At 37.0% G+C, this 22,740-nt stretch overlaps 1 protein-coding gene across 2 annotated transcripts in view; it reads right to left on the minus strand.

Annotated features, from left to right (window-relative positions):
* Positions 1-7,808: 7,808 nt before the first annotated feature.
* Positions 7,809-22,740, minus strand: part of CUL4B (cullin 4B) — a 38,299-nt gene continuing 23,367 nt past the window's right edge. The window contains exons 15-21 of one of the 2 annotated variants that reach the window (XM_036270834.1): positions 22,500-22,585; positions 21,289-21,396; positions 19,889-20,002; positions 19,117-19,222; positions 17,841-18,013; positions 15,156-15,308; positions 7,809-10,034 (exon numbers count right to left, since the gene is read on the minus strand). In XM_036270834.1, coding sequence (XP_036126727.1) covers positions 9,939-10,034; positions 15,156-15,308; positions 17,841-18,013; positions 19,117-19,222; positions 19,889-20,002; positions 21,289-21,396; positions 22,500-22,585 — 836 coding nt within the window. In that variant the 3' untranslated portion in view covers positions 7,809-9,938. Of the gene's footprint in view, positions 10,035-15,155; positions 15,309-17,840; positions 18,014-19,116; positions 19,223-19,888; positions 20,003-21,288; positions 21,397-22,493; positions 22,586-22,740 lie in introns of both variants that reach the window. The other variant, XM_036270833.1, reaches the window with a different exon arrangement.

Consider the following 22,740-nt stretch of genomic DNA (forward strand, 5'->3'; position numbering starts at 1 on the left):
ATAAAATAAAACTCACTGTGGCCTGTGTGGCTCAGTTGGTTGGAGCATCATCTTGTGCACCAAAGGGTCATGGATTTAAGACCCAGATTGTGGGTTCGACCCCACCATTGGGGCACATATGGTAGGTAACCACTCGATGTTTCTCTCTCACATTGATATCTCTCTTTCTTTCTCACTCCTTCTCTTCCTCTCTCTCTAAAAATCAATTAAACATATCCTCAGATGAAGATTAAAATAAAAAAACAAAAAGAAAGAATCTTAAAGGAAGCAAAACAGAGACAGAAAGTTACCTACAAGGGAGCTCCAATTAGACTGTCAGCTGATTTCTAAATAGAAACGATGCAGGCCAGAAGGGAGTGGCATGAAGTGTACAAAGTAATGCAAGCCAAGAGTCTGAATCCAAGCCTACTCTATCCAGCAAGGCTATCACTCAAAATTGAAGGAAAACTAAAGAGCTTCACAAATAATAATAAAAAAAAAAAGCTAAAGGAATTTACCACCACCAAACCAGCATTACAAGAAATGCTGAAGGGACTGTTCTAAGAAGAAGAAAAAGAGAGAGAGAGAGAGAGAGAGAGAGAGAGAGAGAGAGAGAGAGGGAGGAGCACAGGCATAAAATTAAAATGGAAACAAATAACTACCCATCAATAATTACCTTAAATGTAAATGACTTTAAATGCTCCAAACAAAAGACATAGGGTAGCTGAATGGATAAGAAAACACGACCCATATACATGCTGTCTACAAGACACCCACCTCACAACAAAAGACAGGATGAAAGTGAAGGGATGGAAAAAATTTTTCCAAGTACATGGAAATGAAAAAAAAAAGCGGGTGTAGCAATACTTGTATCTGACAAGATAGACTTCAAAACAAGAGCCATAATGAGAGACAGAGAAGGTCACTACATAATATTAAAAGGAGCCCTGGCCAGTTTAGCTCAGTGGTTAGAGCATTGGCCTGCGGTCCAGAGAGACCCAGGTTCGATTCCCGCTAAGGGCACATACCTTGGTTTCAGTTTGTCCCCGGCCCTGGTGGGGTCGTGCAGGAGGCAGCCGCTCGATGTGTCCCTTTCACGTTGATATTTATCTCTCTCTCTCTCTTCCTCTCTTTCCTTCCCACCCTATCTGAAAAAAAAAATGGAAAAATGTCCTCAGGTGAAGATAAAAAACAACAACAACATAATATTAAAAGGAGCAATCCAACAAGAGGATATAACCCTGGTAAACATATACGCACCAAATATGGGAGCACAAAAATATATTAAACAACTTCTGGAGGACTTCAAGGAAGAGATCAACAGCAACATGATCATAGTGGGTGACTTTAACACAGCACTGACACCACTGGATAGATCTCCTAGACAAAAAATTAACAAGGACATAGAGTCCTTACAAGACTAACTAGATCAGTTGCGCTTAATTGATATTTACAGAACATTTCACCCCAAAGCTGCAGAATATACATTCTTCTCAAGTGCACATGGGTCACTCTCAAAGATAGACCACATGAGAGGACACGAAGCAAGTCTCTATAAATTCAAGAAAACTGAGCCCTGGCCGGTTTGGCTCAGCGGTTAGAGCGTTGGCCTGCGGTCCCGAGAGACCCGGGTTCGGTTCCCGCTAAGGACACGTACCTCGGTTGCAGTTTGTCCCCGGCTCTGGTCAGTCGTGCGGGGGCAGCCACTCGATGTGTCCCTTCACGTCGATGTTTCTCTCTCTCTCTGTTCCTCTCTCCCCCTCCTACTCTACCTGAACAAAAAATGGAAAAATGTCCTCGGGTAAGGATAAAAAAAAAAAAAAAAAGAAAAAAGAAAACTGAAATCATATCAAGAATTGTGTCAGAGCACAGTGCCATGAAACTAGAACTCAATTACAATAAAAACACACAAAAACGTTCAAACACTTAGAGGCTAAATAGCATGTTATTAAACAACAAATGGGGTACTAACAAGATCAAGGAAGAAATTAAAAACTTCTGAAAACCAATGAAAATGAACACACAACAACACAAAACCTATGGGACACAGCAAAAGCAGTCCTGAAAGGGAAGTGTATAGCACTACAGGCCTACCTCCAGAAACAAAAAAATTCCTAATTGACTTTTTAACCCTACAACTTAAAGAACTAGAAAGTAAACAAAAAGAAAAACCCAGACATAGTAGGAGGAAGGAAATAGTAAAGGTCAGAGGAGAAATAAACGACATAGACATTTAAAAAATTCAAAAGACTAATGAAACAAAAAGCTGGTTCTTTAAAAAGATAAATAAGATTGGTGGACCTTTAGCCAGACACACCAAGAAACAAAAAGAGACAACCCAAATACACAAAATCAGAAATGAAAGAGAAGTAACAAATGACATCACAGAAATACAAAGGATCATCGAAAACTACTATGAACACTTATACACCAACAAATTGGACAATCTAGGAGAAATGGACAAATTCCTAGAAATACACAGCCTCCCAAAACTGAACCAGGAAGAGATAGAAAACTTGAACACACCAATAACAACAAAGGAAACTGAAGATGTAATCAAGAAACTCCCAGCAAACAAAATCCCAGGCCCGAATGGCTTTGTGGTGAACATTCAAAGAAGATCTAATAGCCATTCTCCTCAAACTATTCCAAAAAATCCAAGAAGATGGAACATTTCCGAACTCATTCTATGAGGCTAGCATAATCCTAATTTCAAAACCGGATAAAGACACTACAAAGAAAGAAAACTACAGGAAAATATCCCTGATGAACACAGATGCCAAAATCCTTAACAAAATATTAGCAAATCGGATCCAGCAATACATAAAAAAAAACATTATTCATCATGACCAAGTGGGTTTCATCCCAGGCATGCAAGGATGGTACAATATCCACAAATCAATAAATGTGATACACCACATAAATAAAAGATAAAAATATGATCATATCAATAGATGCTGAGAAAGCATTCGACAAAAATCCAGCACCCATTTCTGATAAAAACGCTCTGCAATCTGGGAATAAAGGGATCATATCTCAACATAATAAAGGCCATATATAAAAAAACCTACAGACAACATCATACTCAATGGGCAAAAACTGAAAGCATTCTCCTTAAGAACAGTAACAAGACAGGGATGCCCACATTCGCCACTCTTATTTAACATAGTACTGGAAGTCTTAGCCACAGCCATTAGACATGAAGAAAAAATAAAGAGGATCCAAATTGGAAAGGAGGAAGTGAAACTGTCATTATTTGAAGATGACATAATATTGTACATAGAAAACCCCAAAGACTCCATCAAAAATCTACTAGACTTAATAAATGAATTTGGCAAAGTAGCAGGATCCAAAATTAACATCAAGAAATGAACGGCATTCTTATACACCAATGATGAACTCACAGAAAGAGAAACTAAAAAGACAATCCCACTTACCACTGCAGCAAAAAAATTAAGATACCTAGGGATAAACTTAACCAAAGAGGTAAAGGACCTCTTCATAGAAAACTGTAGGTCATTGAAAAAAGAAATAGAGGGAGATATAAAAAAGTGCAAGCATATTACTTGCTCATGGATTGGAAGAATTAACATCATTAAAATGTCCATACTACCCAAAGCAATCTATAGATTCAATGCAATCTCTATCAAAATACCAACACACTTTACAGAACTAGAACAAATTCTTCAAAAGTTCATATGGAACCAAAAAAGACCCCGAATAGCCACAGCAATCTTGAAAAGGAAGAACAACGTAAGAGGGATCACATTACCCGATTACAGGCTATACTACAAAGCCACTGTAATCAAAACAGACTGGTACTGGCACAAGAACAGGCAGATAGATCAATGGAACAGAATAGAGAACCCAGAAATGGACCCATGACAATATGCCCAATTAATATTTGACAAAGGTGGCAAGAGAATACAGTGGAGTCAAAAGAGTCTCCTCAATAAATGGTGTTGGGAAAATTGGACAGCTACATGCAAAAAAATGAAGCTAGAACACCAAATTACACCATACACAAAAATAAACTCAAAATGGATAAAAAAAACTTAAGTGTGACTCGTTAATCTATAAAAAATTTAGAAGAAAATGTAGGCAACAAAATCTGAGACATAATACCCAGCAGAATTTTCACCGATACAACACCTAAGGCAAGAGAAACAAAGGAAAAAATGAACACATGGGACTACATCAAACTAAAAAGCTTCTACACTGCAAAAGAAACTACCATCAAAATGGAAAGGGATCCCACTATATGGGAGACCATAATCGCCAATGATACATCAGATGAGGGGTTAATTTCCAAAATATATAGAGTTCTCATACAACTTAACAAAAGGAAGACAAAAAATCCAATAAAAAAATGGGCAGAAGACCTAAATAGACACCTCTCCAAAAAGGACATACAAATGGCCAAGAGAGACAGATGACGGAATGCTCAACATCACTAATCATCAGAGAGATGCAAATTAAAACATCTATGAGGTATCACCTCACACCTGTCACAATGGCCGCCATCAACAAATCATCAAACAAGTGTTGGCGAGGGTGTGGAGAAAAGGGGACTTTAGTACACTGCTGGTGGGAATGCAGAGTGGTGCAGCCATTGTGGAAACCACTATGGCGTTACCTCAAAAAGTTAAAAATTGAACTGCCATTTGACCCAGTGATCCCACTTCTAGGAATATACCCTAAGAAGCCTGAAACACCAATCAGTAAGAATATATGTACCCCCATGTTCGTAGAAGCACTATTTACAATAGCTAAGATCTGGAAACGTCCTAAATGTCCATCAGTGGACGAATGGATAAAAAAGCTGTGGTACATAATATACAATGGAGTCCTATGCACCTATAAGAAAGATCTCTTATTCTTTGAGACGACATGGAGGGACCTGGAAAGTATTATCCTAAGGGAAACAAGCCAAACAGAAAGACAAGTATCATATGATCTCACTTATTTGTGGAATATAATGAACATAACAGTCTGAGGAATGGGGTAGTACCAGAGACTTGGAAGTGGGGTACAGACTGACAATCCTCAAAAGAGGGGGTGGTGGGGGAGAGATAAACCAAAGAACTTACATGCATGTATGCGTGAACAATAAACATGGACAACAAAGCTGGGGACAGGGTGGGGAGGGAGGAGAAGGGGGGAATCAGTGAGGGAAAAAGGAGAAACATCTGTAGGTAGGTAGGTAGGTAGGTAGGTAGGAAGGAAGGAAGGAAGGAAGGAAGGAAGGAAGGAAGGAAGGAACCTGAAACACAAATCAGAAAGTTATATGTACCTCTATGTTCATAGCAACACTGTTTACAATAGCTAAGATCTGGAAACAACTGAAGTCTCCATCAGTAGATGAGTGGATTAAAACTCAGTGGTACATGTACACAGTGGAATACTATGAAGCTGTAAGAAAGAAAGATCTTATATCCTTTGAGATGGCATGGAAGGACCTGGAAAGTATTGTGCCAAGCAAAACAAGCCAAGCAGAGAAAGACAAATATCACATGATCTCATTTATTTGTGGAATATAATGAACTAATCAAACTGCTGAACAAAATTATTTCAGAGACATGGAGGTGGGGGTTTGTAGGGGAAGAGATAAATCATAGAACTTACATGCATGTATGCATGACCAAGGAACATAGAGAAAAAAGCTGGGGATAAGGCTGGGTGGAAGGGGAGGTGGGTGTCAATGGGAGAGAAATGAGAAACATCTGTAACAAAATTAAATTTATAAAATATTTTTTAAAAATGACTATGAGATATCACCTCACATCTGCCAGAATGGCTAACATCAACAAATCATCATGCAACAAGTGTGAGTGAGGATGTGGAGAAAAGAGGACTCTAGTATACTACTGGTGCAAATGCACACTGGTACAGCCACTATGGAAAACATTATGGTGTTTTCTCAAAAAATTAACAATGGAACTGCCATTTGTCCCATTGATCTCACTTCCAGGAATATATGCTAAGAAGTCTGAAACACCAATAAGAATGAATATATGCATCCCTATGTTCACAGCAGCACTATTTACAATAGCTAAGATCTGCAAACAGCTCAAGTGTCCATCAGTAGATAAGGAGATAAAAAAGCTGTGATATATTTGCACAATGGAATACTATGCAGACGTAAGAAAGAAAGATCTCTTATCCTTTGAGATGACCTGGATGGACCTAGAGAGTATTATGCTAAGTGAAATAAGCCAGAGAAAGATATGTATCACATGAGATCTCACTTATTTGTGGAATATAATGAACAAGCAAGCTGATGAACAAAATAAATCTAGAGACATGGAAGTAGGGAACAGACTGAGAAAACTCAGAGGGAAGGGGTGTGTGCAAGTGTCGGGGACATAAACCAAAGAACTGATATGCACATATGCATAACCAACCGACACAGGTAACAATTCAGTGAAGGCTGGGGACAGGGGCTGGAGCAAGGAGGAAGGTGTCTATGGGGGGAAAAAGAGGAACATCTGTAATAAAAATAAATTAATTAAAAAAGATTAATATTAGAGCATATAAAGGATATGGTTTTAAGTATTCAATTGTAAGAAAAATCCTTCTCTCTGGTTGGGTATACCTTCGCAATCTCAAAGATTTTGACATCAGAGATTAAGAGACAAGAAAAATTTATAAAAGCAGAATAAAGAGGATCTCTATCATCCTGTGAAGTTAGAGAGAAAATCAAAGAAAAAGGAGCTGAATGGTGGTTTTAAAAGTATTGTGTTTTTGTAACCTTCAAATTAGATCATACATCATTTAAAAAGTATATTATGTATCTGTTCAAAAAAGAAAAACCCTTTTTTAAATAGCAAGGGAAAATGATTGAACAAAGTGTTAAATTTGAACTGTGTTTCAAGTGAACAAATCTCTTCATCATTTAAATGCAAAGCAAAAATTTTTTTTTGTAGGAAAAGTATTGATTAATGGAGCACTAGCATGGATACTATATAAAGCATAATTATCCAAATTCCTGTTAGTAATGCTGTTTTCTTTTTAATGAACAATTTGTTTGGAAATTTTATGTAGATGGCAGAACAGAACAAGTTTATAATACTCCTGCCATTCATAGAACTGTCTTTAAAATAAACAAAAAATAGCTATTGAAAAAGGAAAACTTATGAATGCTAAGATTAAAAAAAACAAACTTCTGAAAATCTTGAGACCCAGATGCCTAAATAGAATAAACTGATTTCCTGAACTGTACACACATGTACAAGATAAGAATTTCAAGAGTATGGCAAGACACCATGTTGAGGCCTTTCAACAGACTCAGGAACTAGGTTGAAAAGGCTTCTTGATTTCTGGTTTGGTAAAGCTCTTGAGGAGAATCTTACTGTGAGTACATGGCCCAAAACACAATAACAGAAAAGTCAGATCAAGGGCCGCAAAATAAAGGCATTTAATCTTTTATTCTCCCCTCAACGTAAATCTAGACTAGTTTCATATTGACTTTATGCAACTATTTGAATTTGAGGATTTGAATGTAACAATGTTTATACTTCTACTTGATTTTTATAAAATAATATTTAAGAATTATCCAGCCACCTTGAGTATTCCTGGGAATGTTACCCTTTGCCATACCCTCCTCCCTCTTCCACATTCCTATGGCATCATCACTAAACCACCACAAAAATAAAACAGAAATTTTTAAAAATAAAAACACTGACATATGTGAATCCGGGAAAAGAAATCACTAGGAAGATTTTAAGGTCTGTGGTTTTATAACTTTCTTACAACATTTGAATTTTAAAGGTCTTCTCTAGAAACTTTTTTTAAATAAAAGTTTTATTGGAGAAAAATAGAACCACCACGTACGTACACAGGGAAAAGAGCACAAAAATTCAGCTGATACAGAACAATTGAAAAGTCACAATTATCCAATGTTTTCAATTACTTTTCAATTTCTTAAACAGCTCCCCTCGACTTGTTTTTTAATAGTCTTGCCAATTTTTCAGCTGAACTAGCATTAAGTTTTCAAAAATAAGAGCCTCGAGGAAGGGACCAGCTTTCAAGATGATCACGGTGACACCAAGAGTCTCTTCCTAACAGGACCAATTCTACCTAAAAATTTCTTAAGAATAACTACTACCAAGTCTTGTGGAACAGTCTATATATCTTAGAGACCATCAGGGATGAGTTAGAACACTGATGTAGATGGCTCAGTATGGAGAAAGGGCAAACAAAATAGTTGCATTTCCTTGTCAGATGTGTTCATATACGGAAACACCAGAAGAGCAGAGAATATAAAGGTAATGGCTGTTCAAAAGAAAGTTAGGAAGGTATTCGAAATACCACATGTTGTTACACAACAATGTGCACATTGACCCAATTAGACAGACACAGGCAACTTTGTTAAAATAACTGTTCACAGGTCTTTAAGAACTCAAGAAAACAATATCAAACACAAAAACCAAGTCACCAGCTAGAACCTAGGTATTCTTCCTTATGGCTCCAAATAGTCAAGGAAATATACTGCTGCAAAAAGCATTAAAGCGGTTCTATTTTTTTTTTTTTTTTTAAAACCAGAACAAAATTTTCTGCTTTTCCTTCATGATCAATTAATTTCAAAGCTTCAAGGAAAAACAAATACAAAATAAAACAAAACAAAACAAACCCCCCCCACCACACACACACAAAAAAAACCCACTTGTGGTAAAGAGAAGCCTTTTACTCACATTATCAATTTGAAGAATAATACTTTTGCTATTTTCTATGTCTGAACATTCCTAGGACATTCCCCTAAAAAGTAGGTGTCCAGTCATTATGAGAACTCTTCAAGCAATTTTGAAAGAAATAAGATCAGCATGATATAGAATCTGAAATTCTGATCTAGGGAATGTGTACAGAAAATGAGGGAGGACCTTTACATCTAGGGCTTTAGGAAGTCAGAATAAAAATTATAGTAAAGGCTTATTTACCAACATAGAGTTGGGGTTGCTTCCCAAAAAAACTTTGGTAGAAAAAATAGGAATGCTAAATCCTAAAAAGCCTGTAACAATCTACAATTGGTCCAAGTTAAAAACAAAATTGTTTAAACAACATTAAATTCTAAAGGAAGTTGAAAACTAGTCGATGAATTTTCAGTTGTGTAAAAATTTACAAAATATGCGGGTTTTGGTCTCTTTTGTATTGTTCGTATTATATTCATTTTTAATATGAAGAAAGAGTTGGATTATTCTCTCCCACTTTGTTCTTCTAGTACAAATGATCAGCAATGTTCTAGTTCAGCTATTTTTATAAGTACCTGTTAATTAGGCACAGTAAACTTCGGGCTAAGCCATATACACACATCCCATAGCCATAAGTGGAATATGTGAGGATGTGTATATACAAGAGATTATATACGCAACTGTCCTACTTGAAAACTTGTTTCTGAATAAATTTTTAAAACATCCCTTTGAGTGTAACACAACATTACTTAGTAAAATATCGTTAGCTATGACAACTTATTTTTCTTTCCAAGGGAAATCACAAAACAGGTGAACAACCAAGTCCAGGGTGGTTTTTCTATTTGATAAATACATCCAGAACTCTGTACAGCAAATAAAGTTTGCATGCAGTTTATGTATCTTTAAATGACATTTTAAGCAAGTAAACCTTTGCTTCATAATTAATGGTGTATAAGAACCCCCCTTTTTTAATAGCCATAGGGACCTCTTCCCCATTTCCAAAGAGGAATCATGAAGACCAAGTACTTTCTTAAGAGTTTTCTGCACATCATACTAAATAACATGCAAAGAGTTCAACGACATTTTTCTCAAAGGTAAGTATTACTCTTTTAATGGGCATGTTAACCACTGAAAATGTCCACTCAACTATTTCCATTACACTGCTTCATTTGGTCATTGGTAGTATAAAAGAAGTCAAACAATATAGGATCAACAAGTTAAGTTTATCCACTGGCTACAGCATGAAACACAAAATGCTCCAAGGCCAAAATTTTATGCAATGTAGTTGTACTGATTTGGGTTTTCTTTATCTCTTTCCATGTAGTCCCGGTCAATTAAGGATTCTATTCTCTTCTTAAGATCAGCAGGCTGTAAGAGAAAGGCAAATTTTCAGTGCAAAGCTCATATTCATTGGCTTAAGACCATTTACCAATATCTCATTAAAAAAAAAAAAAAGAACAGTTTGGCTTCCCGATTTAATGTATTTTAATCTTCTTTATTAAAAATATTACTTTTTAAAATCTCTGTTTTTAAAAGATAAAGTATAATGAAAATAAATGAGGTTAAGAAATGTTTTAAACTATACACACACTGTCACACCTTGTCATATAACACTTTCTATTTTATTTATTTATTTATTCTTTTGTTAATCCTCACCTGAGGACATTTTTCAATTGATTTTTAGATAGAGTGGAAGGGAGGGAGGGAAGAAGGGAGGAGGGAGGGGGGAGGGAGGGGGACAGAGAGAGAGAGAGAGAGAGAGAGAGAAACATCGAAGTGAAAGAGACACATCAACCAGTTGCCTCCCGAACAAGCCAGGGCCAGGGAACAAACCACAACTGAGGTGCATGCCCTTGACTGGAATCGAACCCGCAACTCTTTGGTCCACGGGCCAAAGCTCTAACCACTAGGCAAAATTGGCCAGGGTTAACACTTTCTATTTTAAAGAGGTCTTCTAAGAACCAGCTATTCTCTCCACAAATACAAAAGACTAACTCATACTTCACATGAAAAATACTGTAAGTTTAGAGAGATAGAATGCTATTTAATTTTGCCAAGATAATCTGAGAAGACGGCTAGATCTTAAATTTGGGTAAAAGCTAGTTCTCAAAGTCAGGAGGCACTTTTATTAAATAAAAAATGTGCAAGCGCTGGCTGGGTAGCTCAGTTGGTTGGAGCGCCGTCCTGTACACCAAAAGGTTGCTGGTTCAATTCCATCAGGGCCTAGGTTTTGGGTTTGATTCCAAGTCGAGGCACATATGGGAGGCAACCGATCAATGTCTGTCTTCCTGTCTCTCTCTCTCTATCTTCCTCTCTAAAAATCAATAAATATATCCTCAAGTGAGGATTAAAAATAAATGTACTATCCAGCCAGTGTTGCTCAGTAGACTGAGCATCATCCCATGGACTGGGAGGTCCCAGTTCGATTCCTGGTCAGAGCACATGCCTGGGTTGCAGACTCAATCCCCAGTAAGGGATGTGCATGTTTCTCTCTCACATCAATGTTTCTATCTTTCCCTCCCTTCCTCTCTCTCTAAAAAATAAAATAAAATAATAAATGTAATAAAGAACCAAAAAAAATATACCGCAGAAATCGCTGTTTACAGGAATACTACAACAAATGGCTTGTTAAGTGAATTATCATCTAATAATTCAGATCTTTGTATTCCAGGTTTAATGTAAGATTTAACTGTTATCTACTATAAATGATTTGGATTTTTGAATCCTACTTGCAAAAAAATTTAGAAAGCTTATGTTTGTTTTCATTATTGTATTCTTAGCTGGCGGATGACAAAATTCCACTGTCTTTTGTATTTAGCCTATAAAAATATTATCTTGCTTGCTAATAGAACTTTTCAGATTGTGTAAAATGACAACTTGATCAAGAGGGTTAAAGAGGGAAAGTAGTCTGATGGGGCAGCCAAAATCTCAGCCATAATATCACCCAGTAATTCCAAGGTTTGAAAATCAAAATGGCCTTCTCTTAATTATGGTGAACCTAGAATATCAGCACAATATTTATTATAGTGATCCTCTTACCTTCTCTAGCTTCAGTGATCTCTCTGGCTGGAGGTGAATGGTTGTCAGGCAGAGAATGAGGGTGACAGTGTGGTAATGAGGAGGCAGTGTTAGGTTTGGAGAAAAAAACAAAGCCTACCTTATTAGCATTAACAGTTAACGAGCACTTATTATATTCCACTCCCAGTGCTAAGTTTATTTACATTTATAATCTCATTTAAGCCTCACAATAATCCTATAAGGTAAATACTACTACTATCCCACTTCATAAAAGAAAAATGAGCCCAAAGCTCATGACAACCCCAACAGCCAAGGGTCTAGCCAAACTCCACCAAGTATTTATCATCACAAGGGTTTGGAAGTTGTCTAAAACTTGGAAAACAGTGCAGTACACCACCACACTGTCTACGCCTCTTTATTATTGGGCATTTACACTGGAACGTCCATTCAAAAACCAATTTCAGTTTAGCAGAACTACTGCTTTTCAAAAAGATGGCTAATGATAGCTAGTTATCTATGTACGGTTTCTAATGGACACTCATATAAGCTAACTAAACAAAAAATTTAATTTAAAATAACCAGATTTGTCAAATATCAAGCTATTTATATAAATAAATACATATATGTATTTCAATGACAGTTGACATTCAATATTATTTTATATTAGTTTTAGGTGTACAGGACAGTCATTAGACAATTGTATAACTTATGAAGTGATCCCCCTGATAATTCTAGTACCCATTTGGGACTATACATAGTTATTACAATATTATCAACTATATTCCCTATGTTGTAACGAGGTATTTCGAGGAGAAAAACATAACAAAGAATTTCAAAAGAAATAGAGTGAGTGAACTTGAAAATTTCAAAGACTCATTTAGCAGCTAAACTTTCAAGTATAAGAGCTTTTATAAAAGTTTTCCCTCTTCTGTCTGCCCACATATGCCAACAACGGTTTTTTGGAATCCTATACATGAACATGAGAAATTAAAAACGATATGATCATATCAATAGATGCTGAAAAAGCATTTGACAAAATCCAGCACCCATTTCTGATAAAAACGCTCAGCAATGTGGGAATAGAAGGATCATATCTCAACATAATAAAGGCCATATATGAAAAACCTACAGACATCATACTCAATGGGCAAAAACTTAAAGCATTTCCCTTAAGAATAGGAACAAGACAGGAATGCCCACTTTTACCACTCTTATTTAACATAGTACTGAGAGACTTAGCCACAGCAATTAGACATGAAGAAAAAATAAAAGAGATCCAAACTGTAAAGGAGGAAGTGAAACTGTCATTATTTGAAGATGACATAATATTGTACATAGAAAACCCCAAAGACTCCATCAAAAATCTACCAGATTTATCAAATGAATTTGGCAAGGTAGCAGGATACAAAATTAACATCAAGAAATCGACAGCATTCTTATACACCAATAATGAACTCACAGAAAGAGAAACTAAAAAAACAATCCCATTTACCATTGCGGCAAAAAAATTTAGATACCTAGGAATAAACTTAAAGAAGGACCTACTTGCAGAAAACTACAGGACGCTGAAAAAAGAAACAGAGGAAGATATAAAAAAGTAGAAGCATATACCTTGTTCCTAGGTTGGAAGAATGAACATTATTAAAATGTTCATTCTACCCAAAGTAATCTATAGATTCAATGCAATCCCCATTAAGATACCAACGACACATTTTACAGAACTAGAACAAAAACTTCAAAAGTTTATATGGAACCAAAAAAAAGACCTCAAATAACAATAGAAATCTTGAAAAAGAAGAACAAAGTAGGAGGGATAACAATACCAGATATCAGGTTATAATACAAAGCCACTGTAATCAAAATAGCCTGGTACTAGCACAAGAACAGGAATATAGATCAATGGAACAGAACAGAGAACCTGGAAATTGACCCAAGACTTTATGCTCAATTAATATTTGACAAAGGTGGCAAGAGCATACAGTGAAGTAAAGACAGCTTCCTTAATAAATGGTGTCGGGAAAATTGGACAGCTACATGCAAAAAAATGAAACTAGACCAGCAACTTACACCATACACGAGAATAAACTTAAAATGGATAAAAGACTTAAATGTGACTATAAATGTGAATCCATAAAAATCCTACAAGAAAATGTAGGCAACAAAATTTCAGACATCATATGCAGCAGAATTTTCCCTGATACAACGCCTAACGCAAGAGAAACAAAGTAAAAAATTAATACATGGGACTATCTCAAACTAAAAAGCTTCTGCACAGCAAAAGAAACAACCATCAAAATAGAAAGGGAACCCACTATATGGGAGAGCATAACTGCCAATGATATATCAGATAAGGGGTTAATTTCCAAAATGTATAGAGTGCTCATACAACTCAACAAAAGGAAGACAAAGAACCCACTATGAGGTATCACCTAACACCTGCCAGAATGGCTGCCATCAACAAATCATCAAACAAGTGATAGTGAGGGCGTGGAGAAAAGGGGACTCTACTACAGTGCTGGTGGGAATGCAGATTGGTGCAGCCACTATGGAAAACAATATGATGTTTTCTTAAAAATTAAAAGTGGAATTGCCATTTGACCCAGTGATCCCACTTCTAGGAATATATTCTAAGAATCCTGAAACAACTATCAGAAAGAATGTATGTACCCCTTGGTCCATAGCAGCACTATTTACAGTTGCTAAGATCTGGAAACAGCTCAAGTGTCCATCAATAGATGAGTGGATAAAAAACCTGTGGTACATATACACAATAGAACACTATGCTGCTGTAAGAAAGATCTCTTATCCTTTGAGATGACGTGGAGGGACCTGGAGAGTATTATGCTAAGTGAAATAAGCCAATCAGAGAAAGACAAATACCAGATAATCTCACTTATTTGCGGAATATAATGAACAAAAAAAGATGATGAACAAAATAGACTCAGAGACATAGAAAGTAGTATGGTTCAGACTGACAAAATTCAGAGAAGGGGGGCCGAGTGAAGGGATGAGATAAACCAAAGAACTGATATGCATGTATGCCTAACCAATGGTCAACAATGCTTGAGGGGGCAGGATAGGGAGGAAGGTGTCTGGGGGGGAAAAGGAGAAACATCTGTAACAAAAATAAATTAAAAAAACAAAAAACTTTTGTCTCTCGCCCTGGCTGGTGTGGTTCCGTTGATTAAGCATTGTCTTATGCACCAAAAGTTTGCAGGTTCAATTCCTGGTCAGGCCTGGGATATGGTTTCAGTCCCTGGTCAGGGTGTGTATGGGAGGAAGCCAAATGATGTTTCTCTCTCTCAATGATATCCTCTCACTCTAAAATCAACTTTAAAAAACATAGTTAAAATACGTTGTTGTCCCTCCTGTAAATGATCCTGAGGCTTTAATCTGTTTGTAAGATGTGTTTGAAAATCTAATGTATTATTTTATATATAACAAGCTCAATATGAAAACAGAAGTACTTACCTTTACTGGAAATTTCAACTGGTTGTACACTTCTGAAACCAGGAGATTGTGGCTAAGTGTCTTCCTCATCTTCATAATTCGCACAATTGCAGCATCAATTTGATACTGTCTGTCTTGAAATACCCTTTCTGTAGTGCTTGCTTGTTCCTCAACCTAACAAAAAAGTTTCAAACTTAGGAATTGTATCTGAAGTAAAACTTGACTATTTACACTAATTATACGTTTTAGGAACATGACACAATGTTAATGCGTTAAATATGATGAATTATCTAAAGGGACTTTATAAATACAGGAAATGACCAAAAAAATCCCCCAACAAACATAACTCCTTTCTGTCCTAATTATATTGCCCTGTATCTATGAAGTAATGCCAATATTAGTTAACAGAAAAAAACAAAAACACCTTTGAGTTGCTTTTTTAGAAGTAGAGACCATCTGATGCAGAATTCATCATTTTCTTTTACTCTGTTCTTGAAATCTTCTAAATGTGTCACAAGAGGTTATTGAATAGATTTCTGTATGACATTAGCTTCTCTGTAAAAATAATTTACTCTGACATCTGACTCACAGTATGGTACTAACTAGCTAAACTAATGGAATCAAATTTTTTAAAATAAATTTTTATAATACATAAATCAGAAATCACACTATTAGTTCTTATATTCATTCAAGACTAAATTTAGGCCCTGACTGGTGTGGTTCAGTTGGTTGGGCCAAGTCTGGTGCACCAAGAGGTTGCTGGTTCAATTCTGGGTCAGGGCACATGCCTGGGTTTTGGGCTCGATCCCCAGTAAGGGGAGTGAAGGAGGAAGCTGACTGATGTTGCATTCACACTGATGTTTCTCTCTGTCCCTTCCTCTCTCTAAAAATCAACAGACTGTTCTTTTATTAAAAGAAAGACTAACAGCCCTGGCCGGTTTGGCTCAGCAGTTAGAGCATCAGCCTGTGGACCAGAGTCCTGGGTTCGGTTCCTGCTAAGGGCATGTACGTTGGTTGCAGTTTGTCCCCAGCCCCGGCTGGGGTTGTATGGGTGGCAGAGTGTCGATGTGTCTCTCTCATGTCGATGTTTCTCTCTCTGTCTCCCCCGCTCTCTCCCTCCCGCTCTATCTGAGGATAAATGCAAAAATGTCCTCCAGTGAGGATTAAAAAGAAAGACTAACAGATTTAAGAGGTCAGGAGTCAGTTTACCAATGTTAATGCTAAAGGAAAAATGTTAATCTTTAGCACCTAAATCAAAAGAATAGTTTGGGCTTTTTGCCAGTAGTTTCTTTCTGATACAGCATAAATGTTTGAAAAGGTGACAGTAATCTTCTAAGGGAATATCATACCTTTGATGTGAACGTGAACAAGACAGGAACTTGCTTAAGTTACTGACCTCTGTCCCAAATTAAAACTTTTTCTCAAGCCCTACATTAAACCTACTAGAATTGAAACCAACTGGTTTCAAGAAATGCTATAGTTGTTGGTTTCCTTAATAAATCATTAAAAATTCAAAAGGCAAAAACCAACAAAATATTCACTGTTATTCAAAAATACTAAATCATTCAGATGTTTCATCAAGAAAGTTGGTCAAGATTTAAAAAAGAAAATACAATCCTTAGTGCTGGCTCAGGCACTTTTTTTTTTTTTTTTCATCCTCACCTGAGGACATTTTTCCATTTTTTGTACAGATAGAGTGGGAGGGAGAGAGAGGAAGAGAGAGAGAGAGAGAAACATCGATGTGAAAGGGACACATCGAGTGGCTGCCACCCGCATGACCAACCAGGGCCGGGGACAAACTGCAACCGAGGTACGTGCCCTTAGCGGGAACCGAACCCGGGTCTCTCCGGACCGCAGGCCAACGCTCTAACCGCTGAGCCAAACCGGCCAGGGCTGGCTCAGGCACTTTTAAGACATGCAGTCATGCTGCTAGACAGAGAATACATTGGTAAAGTCTTTCTGGAACACAATATAACATAAATGTATTAAGATTCTTAAATGTTCATACTCTTTGACCCAAAAGATCTACTTCCATTAATTTATCATAAGGGAATGCTCAGAGAGTTTAAGATTTAGGTAGAGAGAGGTTTCTTACAGTTTTATTTACAATTATAAAAAGTTATGAATTTAATTGCACAATATCGGACATTGTTGAATAAATTATAATAGCCATGTAACAGAATATTGTGTGGCCATCTGCCATTTTATCAAGATATTTAATGGCATGAAAAAAGTCTAAAGATTTAATAATAAACACAAAAAGCAGGATATAAAACTATGTTGAGTATCAGGTCCAACTGTGTGCACCTCCCCCCAAAAAACCGCAAAATTAAATACTGAAATACATTGAGCTAAATATAGGCATACAGCCCGGCCAGTGTGGCTCAGTTGGTTGAGTGCTATCCCATGCACCAGGAAGGAATCATTGGTTTGATTCCAGGTCAGGGCACACGCCAGGGTTTCAGGCTTGATGCCCAGTAGCAGGCATGCAGGAGGCAGCCAACTGATGTTTCTCTTTCATCGATGTTTCTCTCTCTCCCTCTCTCTTCCTCGCTCTGAAATCAATAAAAACATTTAAAAAATAAATATAGGCATAGATAATGTTAATGTTAGTGGTAGCATTATAGGTAGAAAATCTTCTTTATATATTTTTATTATGAACACATAATTCCAGGCATTAGGACGAGGAAACTGTAAAAGAAATACCGTTTCTTTCATCTGGATTTGATTGATCTTTATCCTGAAAAGTTTGTGTTTGAAATCATCATTACAAATGAATTTGTCACCATCTTCGATATCTTTGCCCTTTGGATTTTTCGCCAGAACTCTAGCTTTGCCACAGGCCAAAGACTGCAGTGTTCTTCTTAACTCGCCATCCTCTGAAGAAGAAATAGTGGCTTAAGTCATTTATTACTAGCTCATCAACAAGAATAGCTACATTTAACCTCAATCTAGCTTCCACCCCATCACTCCATTAAAACTGTTTCCTTTTTACCCCAAGGTCACCAATGACTCCCTCTCTGTTCTATCCAATGGCTTTCTTCCTAGTCGTCCTCTAAAGACTTCAATTATCATTCCATGTAAATAACTACCAGTCATTCAGAAATGACATCTCACTTTTCTCCAGTCCTACATTTAAAGGACACCTCCACCTGGTTGTTTTTACTATCACCAACTACAATATGTTCAAAATTGTATTTAACATCTTCCCCATATAACTGGGTCTCCTTTCCAACTGTTAGTTGTAAAGCTACCAACCTATTCCAGTGAGAAACCCTGGAGTCTTCTTTGACTTTTCCTTCTCCTTCATCCTTCACTTATTTAGTTAAGTTGTTGCTTCCTCAGAGATGCCTCTTTTCCATTCTCAATGGCCTCATTCTAGTCTAAGCCCCCTATCACTTTATGCCTGAATTACCCCACTAGTCTCTGGACTGGAACCTCTTCATGCTCCAAGCTGCCCTACTGTTTACTGAGTAAGTTGTCCATATAAGTCACTTCCATTATGTCACACACTTGACACCTGACAATGTAGGTTTCATTTGCTAGACTTGTAAGGCTCTCCAAGACCATGCTCTACCCATCTTACTTATCTAACTTTTTATCTGCCTATTCTGTGCTGCAGTTAAACTCTTTTAAACTCCTGCTCACACTGTGCTCATTCCTACCTCCAAGTCTTTTCTCCAAATATTTCTATTTGCAGCATATGCTTTCTTCCTAACTAAAACTTGAAGGCCCAGCTAAGGTCCCACCCCCTAATGAAGGCTTTCCCAATTGTACCAGTCCAAATTCCTAACACTGCTAGTCAGCACCACAGATTGGTACTAGAAATTATTTCAAGTATCATTTTGCCCTTTCCCAGTGGTTACATGATGAGTGCTGAAGAGAGGGATTATTCCTTTGTATCCCCCCAGAGCTCTTAACCTAGCGGAGTACACATATAGACACTGAATAATGCTTGCTAATCAATTGATTCAACACAAACCTATTCCAGTAGCCTGCTTGATCTCTTCTAAACTGAACTCCTCTCCCTCATTAAACATTAGCAGCACCAGTGTTTGAAAGAGAGAGACCTGGAGTTCTTTTTTACCCTGTTGGAGAAATAACAGTATTTGACAATCTTTTTTTTTAAAAAAAAAAAAAACACAAGAAACATTAATCAAATAACTAATCTCTTGCAGAAAAAGCATTTTTGTCAATTATCGGACTTATATACATGGATTAACAGTATCCAGAAAAGCCAGTATGTTCAGTGTAGAGCTTAGGTGTGGCCCTACCTTAAAGGAGGAAGGATTGAGTGACCTTTCTACAGGTCTTTTTTAAAGCCTTTTAATTAAAACTGAACAACAGTTATGAAAATTAATAACTTAGTCTTCTTATGTGTCATTACAGATATTTATCATGAATAGCAAGAAATCACTATTTCAAATGCATTTTTCATTCAGGTAAGTCATAAAAAGCTGCAGGAACTCTACTGGATAGCCCCCAGCCACAAGAAAAGAAGTTTCCGGTTAAGAAGTAACAGTGAATTCTACATCCACAGGTGGGGAAAGAGTGGGCAAAATGGTTATTGTTTTTGGTTTTACAGCAGGGTTAAATCTACTGTTTAAAAGACCACATTCTTATAATATACAGAAAGCTGTGACAAGCTATCACTATCAAACAGATATTAAGGATAAATTTATAAACAAGTTAGAAGGGATGACCTCAATATCAAAAATGAAGGTGAAAACTAAGTTTGGGGAACATCCACTTACCTCTTTAAATTCAGCCTTTAGCACACAGTGCCCTAAGGTCGACTGCCACTGAAGTTTCCTGCCACTATGTTTGCCTAGGTAAAATGTCTTGAAAATCTCCTGAAGTTTTACCATCTACGGTAAATAAAATAAAGCTTTATTTAATCACTGTTTCCAATATCACACATTCACCATCTTTATACTTACACCTCATGTATACTGATTTCTGGATGTTTTTAAGACTATCCAATAGGTCCACTGATCAATCACTGATGAAAGGCAATGATCCACCAACTACCAAATCTAATGGCATTTATCAGTCTTCACACTCTTGCTTTAATCATCCCCATTCACCTCCATTGCCTTTTGTGCCTCTCACCATGCTGGATCCTTTATATCACTATTGCTTCTTCATTGGTTTCCTTTCCAGGTTCCTTTTCTGACTACCTGCCGAATGTGAGACCTTTCCAAAGTTCTGCCTCAGCTTTTTTCTTCCTGTTTCTATAATCTTCTTCCTAATGAGGGAGACCTACTCCCTGAGTGTCCATGATTATCTCCATGGATGATTCTCAGTACCTATCTGTCTAGACTTAACCCCTTTTTTAAGCTTCAGTCAAGAGTTAGACATTTTCCCAAGGAGTTAGGATGATTTACTCAAGCACCCATCACTCAGCAATCCAACCCTCACGTGACATATGAGCAAGAATTTTTTAAATATGTTTTTATTGATTTTTTAGAGAGAGAGAAAGAAACAGCAGTGTCAGAAAGAAACATAGATCAGGTGCCTCTTGCACACCCCTCACTGGGGATCGAGCCCACAACCTGGGCATGTTCCCTGACCAGGAATTGAACCGGGACCTCTTAGTCCACTGAGTCTCACCAGCTGGGTGTCACATGGGCAAGAGTTTTTGAGAGATAAGCAGAGTGGTGAGTACAATCTTGGGAACTGAAAGAGTCAGGGAAATTGGCCCTGAACCCAGAAACTTGGCATCTTTTAGCTATACTCTAATAATATTAATATAAAAGTAATATAAATAGCCCAGCTTGTGTGGCTCAGCAGACTGACATATTGACCAATATCCCATGGACTGAGAGGTCCCAGTTCGATTCTGATCAGGGCAATGCCAGAGTTGCAGGCTTGATACCAAGTAGGGGCGTGCAGGAGGCAGCCAACTGATGTATCTCTCTCACATTGATGTTTCTATCTTTCCCTTCCTCTCTCTCCAAAAAGACAATAAAAACATATTTTTAAAAAGAGTAATATAAATAGAAGAGTAAAATATTAAAATAGTTGGTATTTGGTATTGGTGTGCTTACTGATACAAACTTCTATAAAAAGTGTCTACTTTTCAATGACAAACACATTAGAAGTGTCATGTGTTTCTATGTTTATAACTCAAGTCCTAAACAACAACTCTTACCTCTGGTGGTAAATGAACTTCCATAGGCACATAGGTTGGCCAATAACCCATTGTTAGGATATTCACAGTTAATTCAATATTCCCAGGTACATTCTGGTTCTGCATATACTACAATAAGATCAAACACACATACTGAGATCTTAAAATTAAAAGTTCATACATTTAGTTTCATAATAATGACCCATTTAAGGAGCTCTCCATCATAACATTACATGCAAATACTGAACATCTCTAAAATAAAAGGCAACTATTAAAGGATTATAAATGAAGCCTATATTAAATGCACTACAAAAGTGCATTGGTTAACATTTTGTTACAACGGCACACAAGGATCACGTGACCTTGTTAGAGGCATTATCAACGTAAGTAGTTTCTCACATACAGATGGGCTGTTATAGGATCTCTTCTCCATTGTTTTCCCCATACCACCTGCAGTCCCCACCTTTGGAAACCCCTATGTGGCTTGGAACACCTTGCAGCAACCCCCATTCCTCACCCCACCAGCCAGCCCAAGTCTCCAGTTTTTCACTTGCTCCATCACCGCCTGTTTGCAGGGGGTGACCTGAAGTGGGGAAGGAAGAAAAAGGGGAAAGGGCAAAGCAGATAAACCCTATCCTGTAGCTACCATGTGGTTCATGATCCTACTGACCCTAATCTTTCTCTTGAGTCTTCAACTTTCATTCTCCACTGTGGCAATATAATGGTAAAGAAGTCATTATTAAAACTCGTAAGAGAGGAAAATATAATTTGCTCTCACTATACCTATGCTCTTAAATATTTCAAAAACACCTTCTAACAGCATCTGTGAAACCGTGGATCTAGCTTTTCATTCCCAATGTCCCCAAAGGCCTTGCACAACTACTGCCACATCTTCTCCCTCTCATTGCCAGCTTTCAACATGCAAATATTAGATGCTGGAGAAAATTCTGTTCTCACTATCTAGCTACAGGTTTTCTTGTCCTGACTTCAGCTCACTACATTTTATTTCTATTTTTGTGTTATTTTGGATGTACACTGAGAATACCGAAGTAGGTCAAATATACTTACATTTCATTGGTGATTTTTTTCTCTACTATAAACATAATTTAAATTGCTATGAAATATTTACAAAAACATGTTTCTATTTAGCCTTTTCAGTACAAACCACAGCAAGGAGATAACTAAATATATTTAAGTTTAAGGAAGTAAGTAAGAGTTTAACTCACTTTTACCTGTTTGAACTGAATCATGATGTCTTTAGAAAGTTCCATGTCTTTAAACATTCCTTCAAGTTTGCTGGTGAAAGCAGCTCCACATTCTATTATACATTTATAATATTTCAAAGTGGTTAAAAACAAAGAGTTTAACATTGAAAACATGAATGTAATACTTACTTTAGCATGAAATATGATCTGTAACTATTCATAAGAATAAAAAATTCCTACCCCAAAGTGTATGCCCCACTAATTGAGA

The sequence above is a fragment of the Molossus molossus genome, unplaced genomic scaffold (assembly GCF_014108415.1).
Source record: "Molossus molossus isolate mMolMol1 unplaced genomic scaffold, mMolMol1.p scaffold_m16_p_2, whole genome shotgun sequence".
Classification (NCBI taxonomy): domain Eukaryota; kingdom Metazoa; phylum Chordata; class Mammalia; order Chiroptera; family Molossidae; genus Molossus; species Molossus molossus.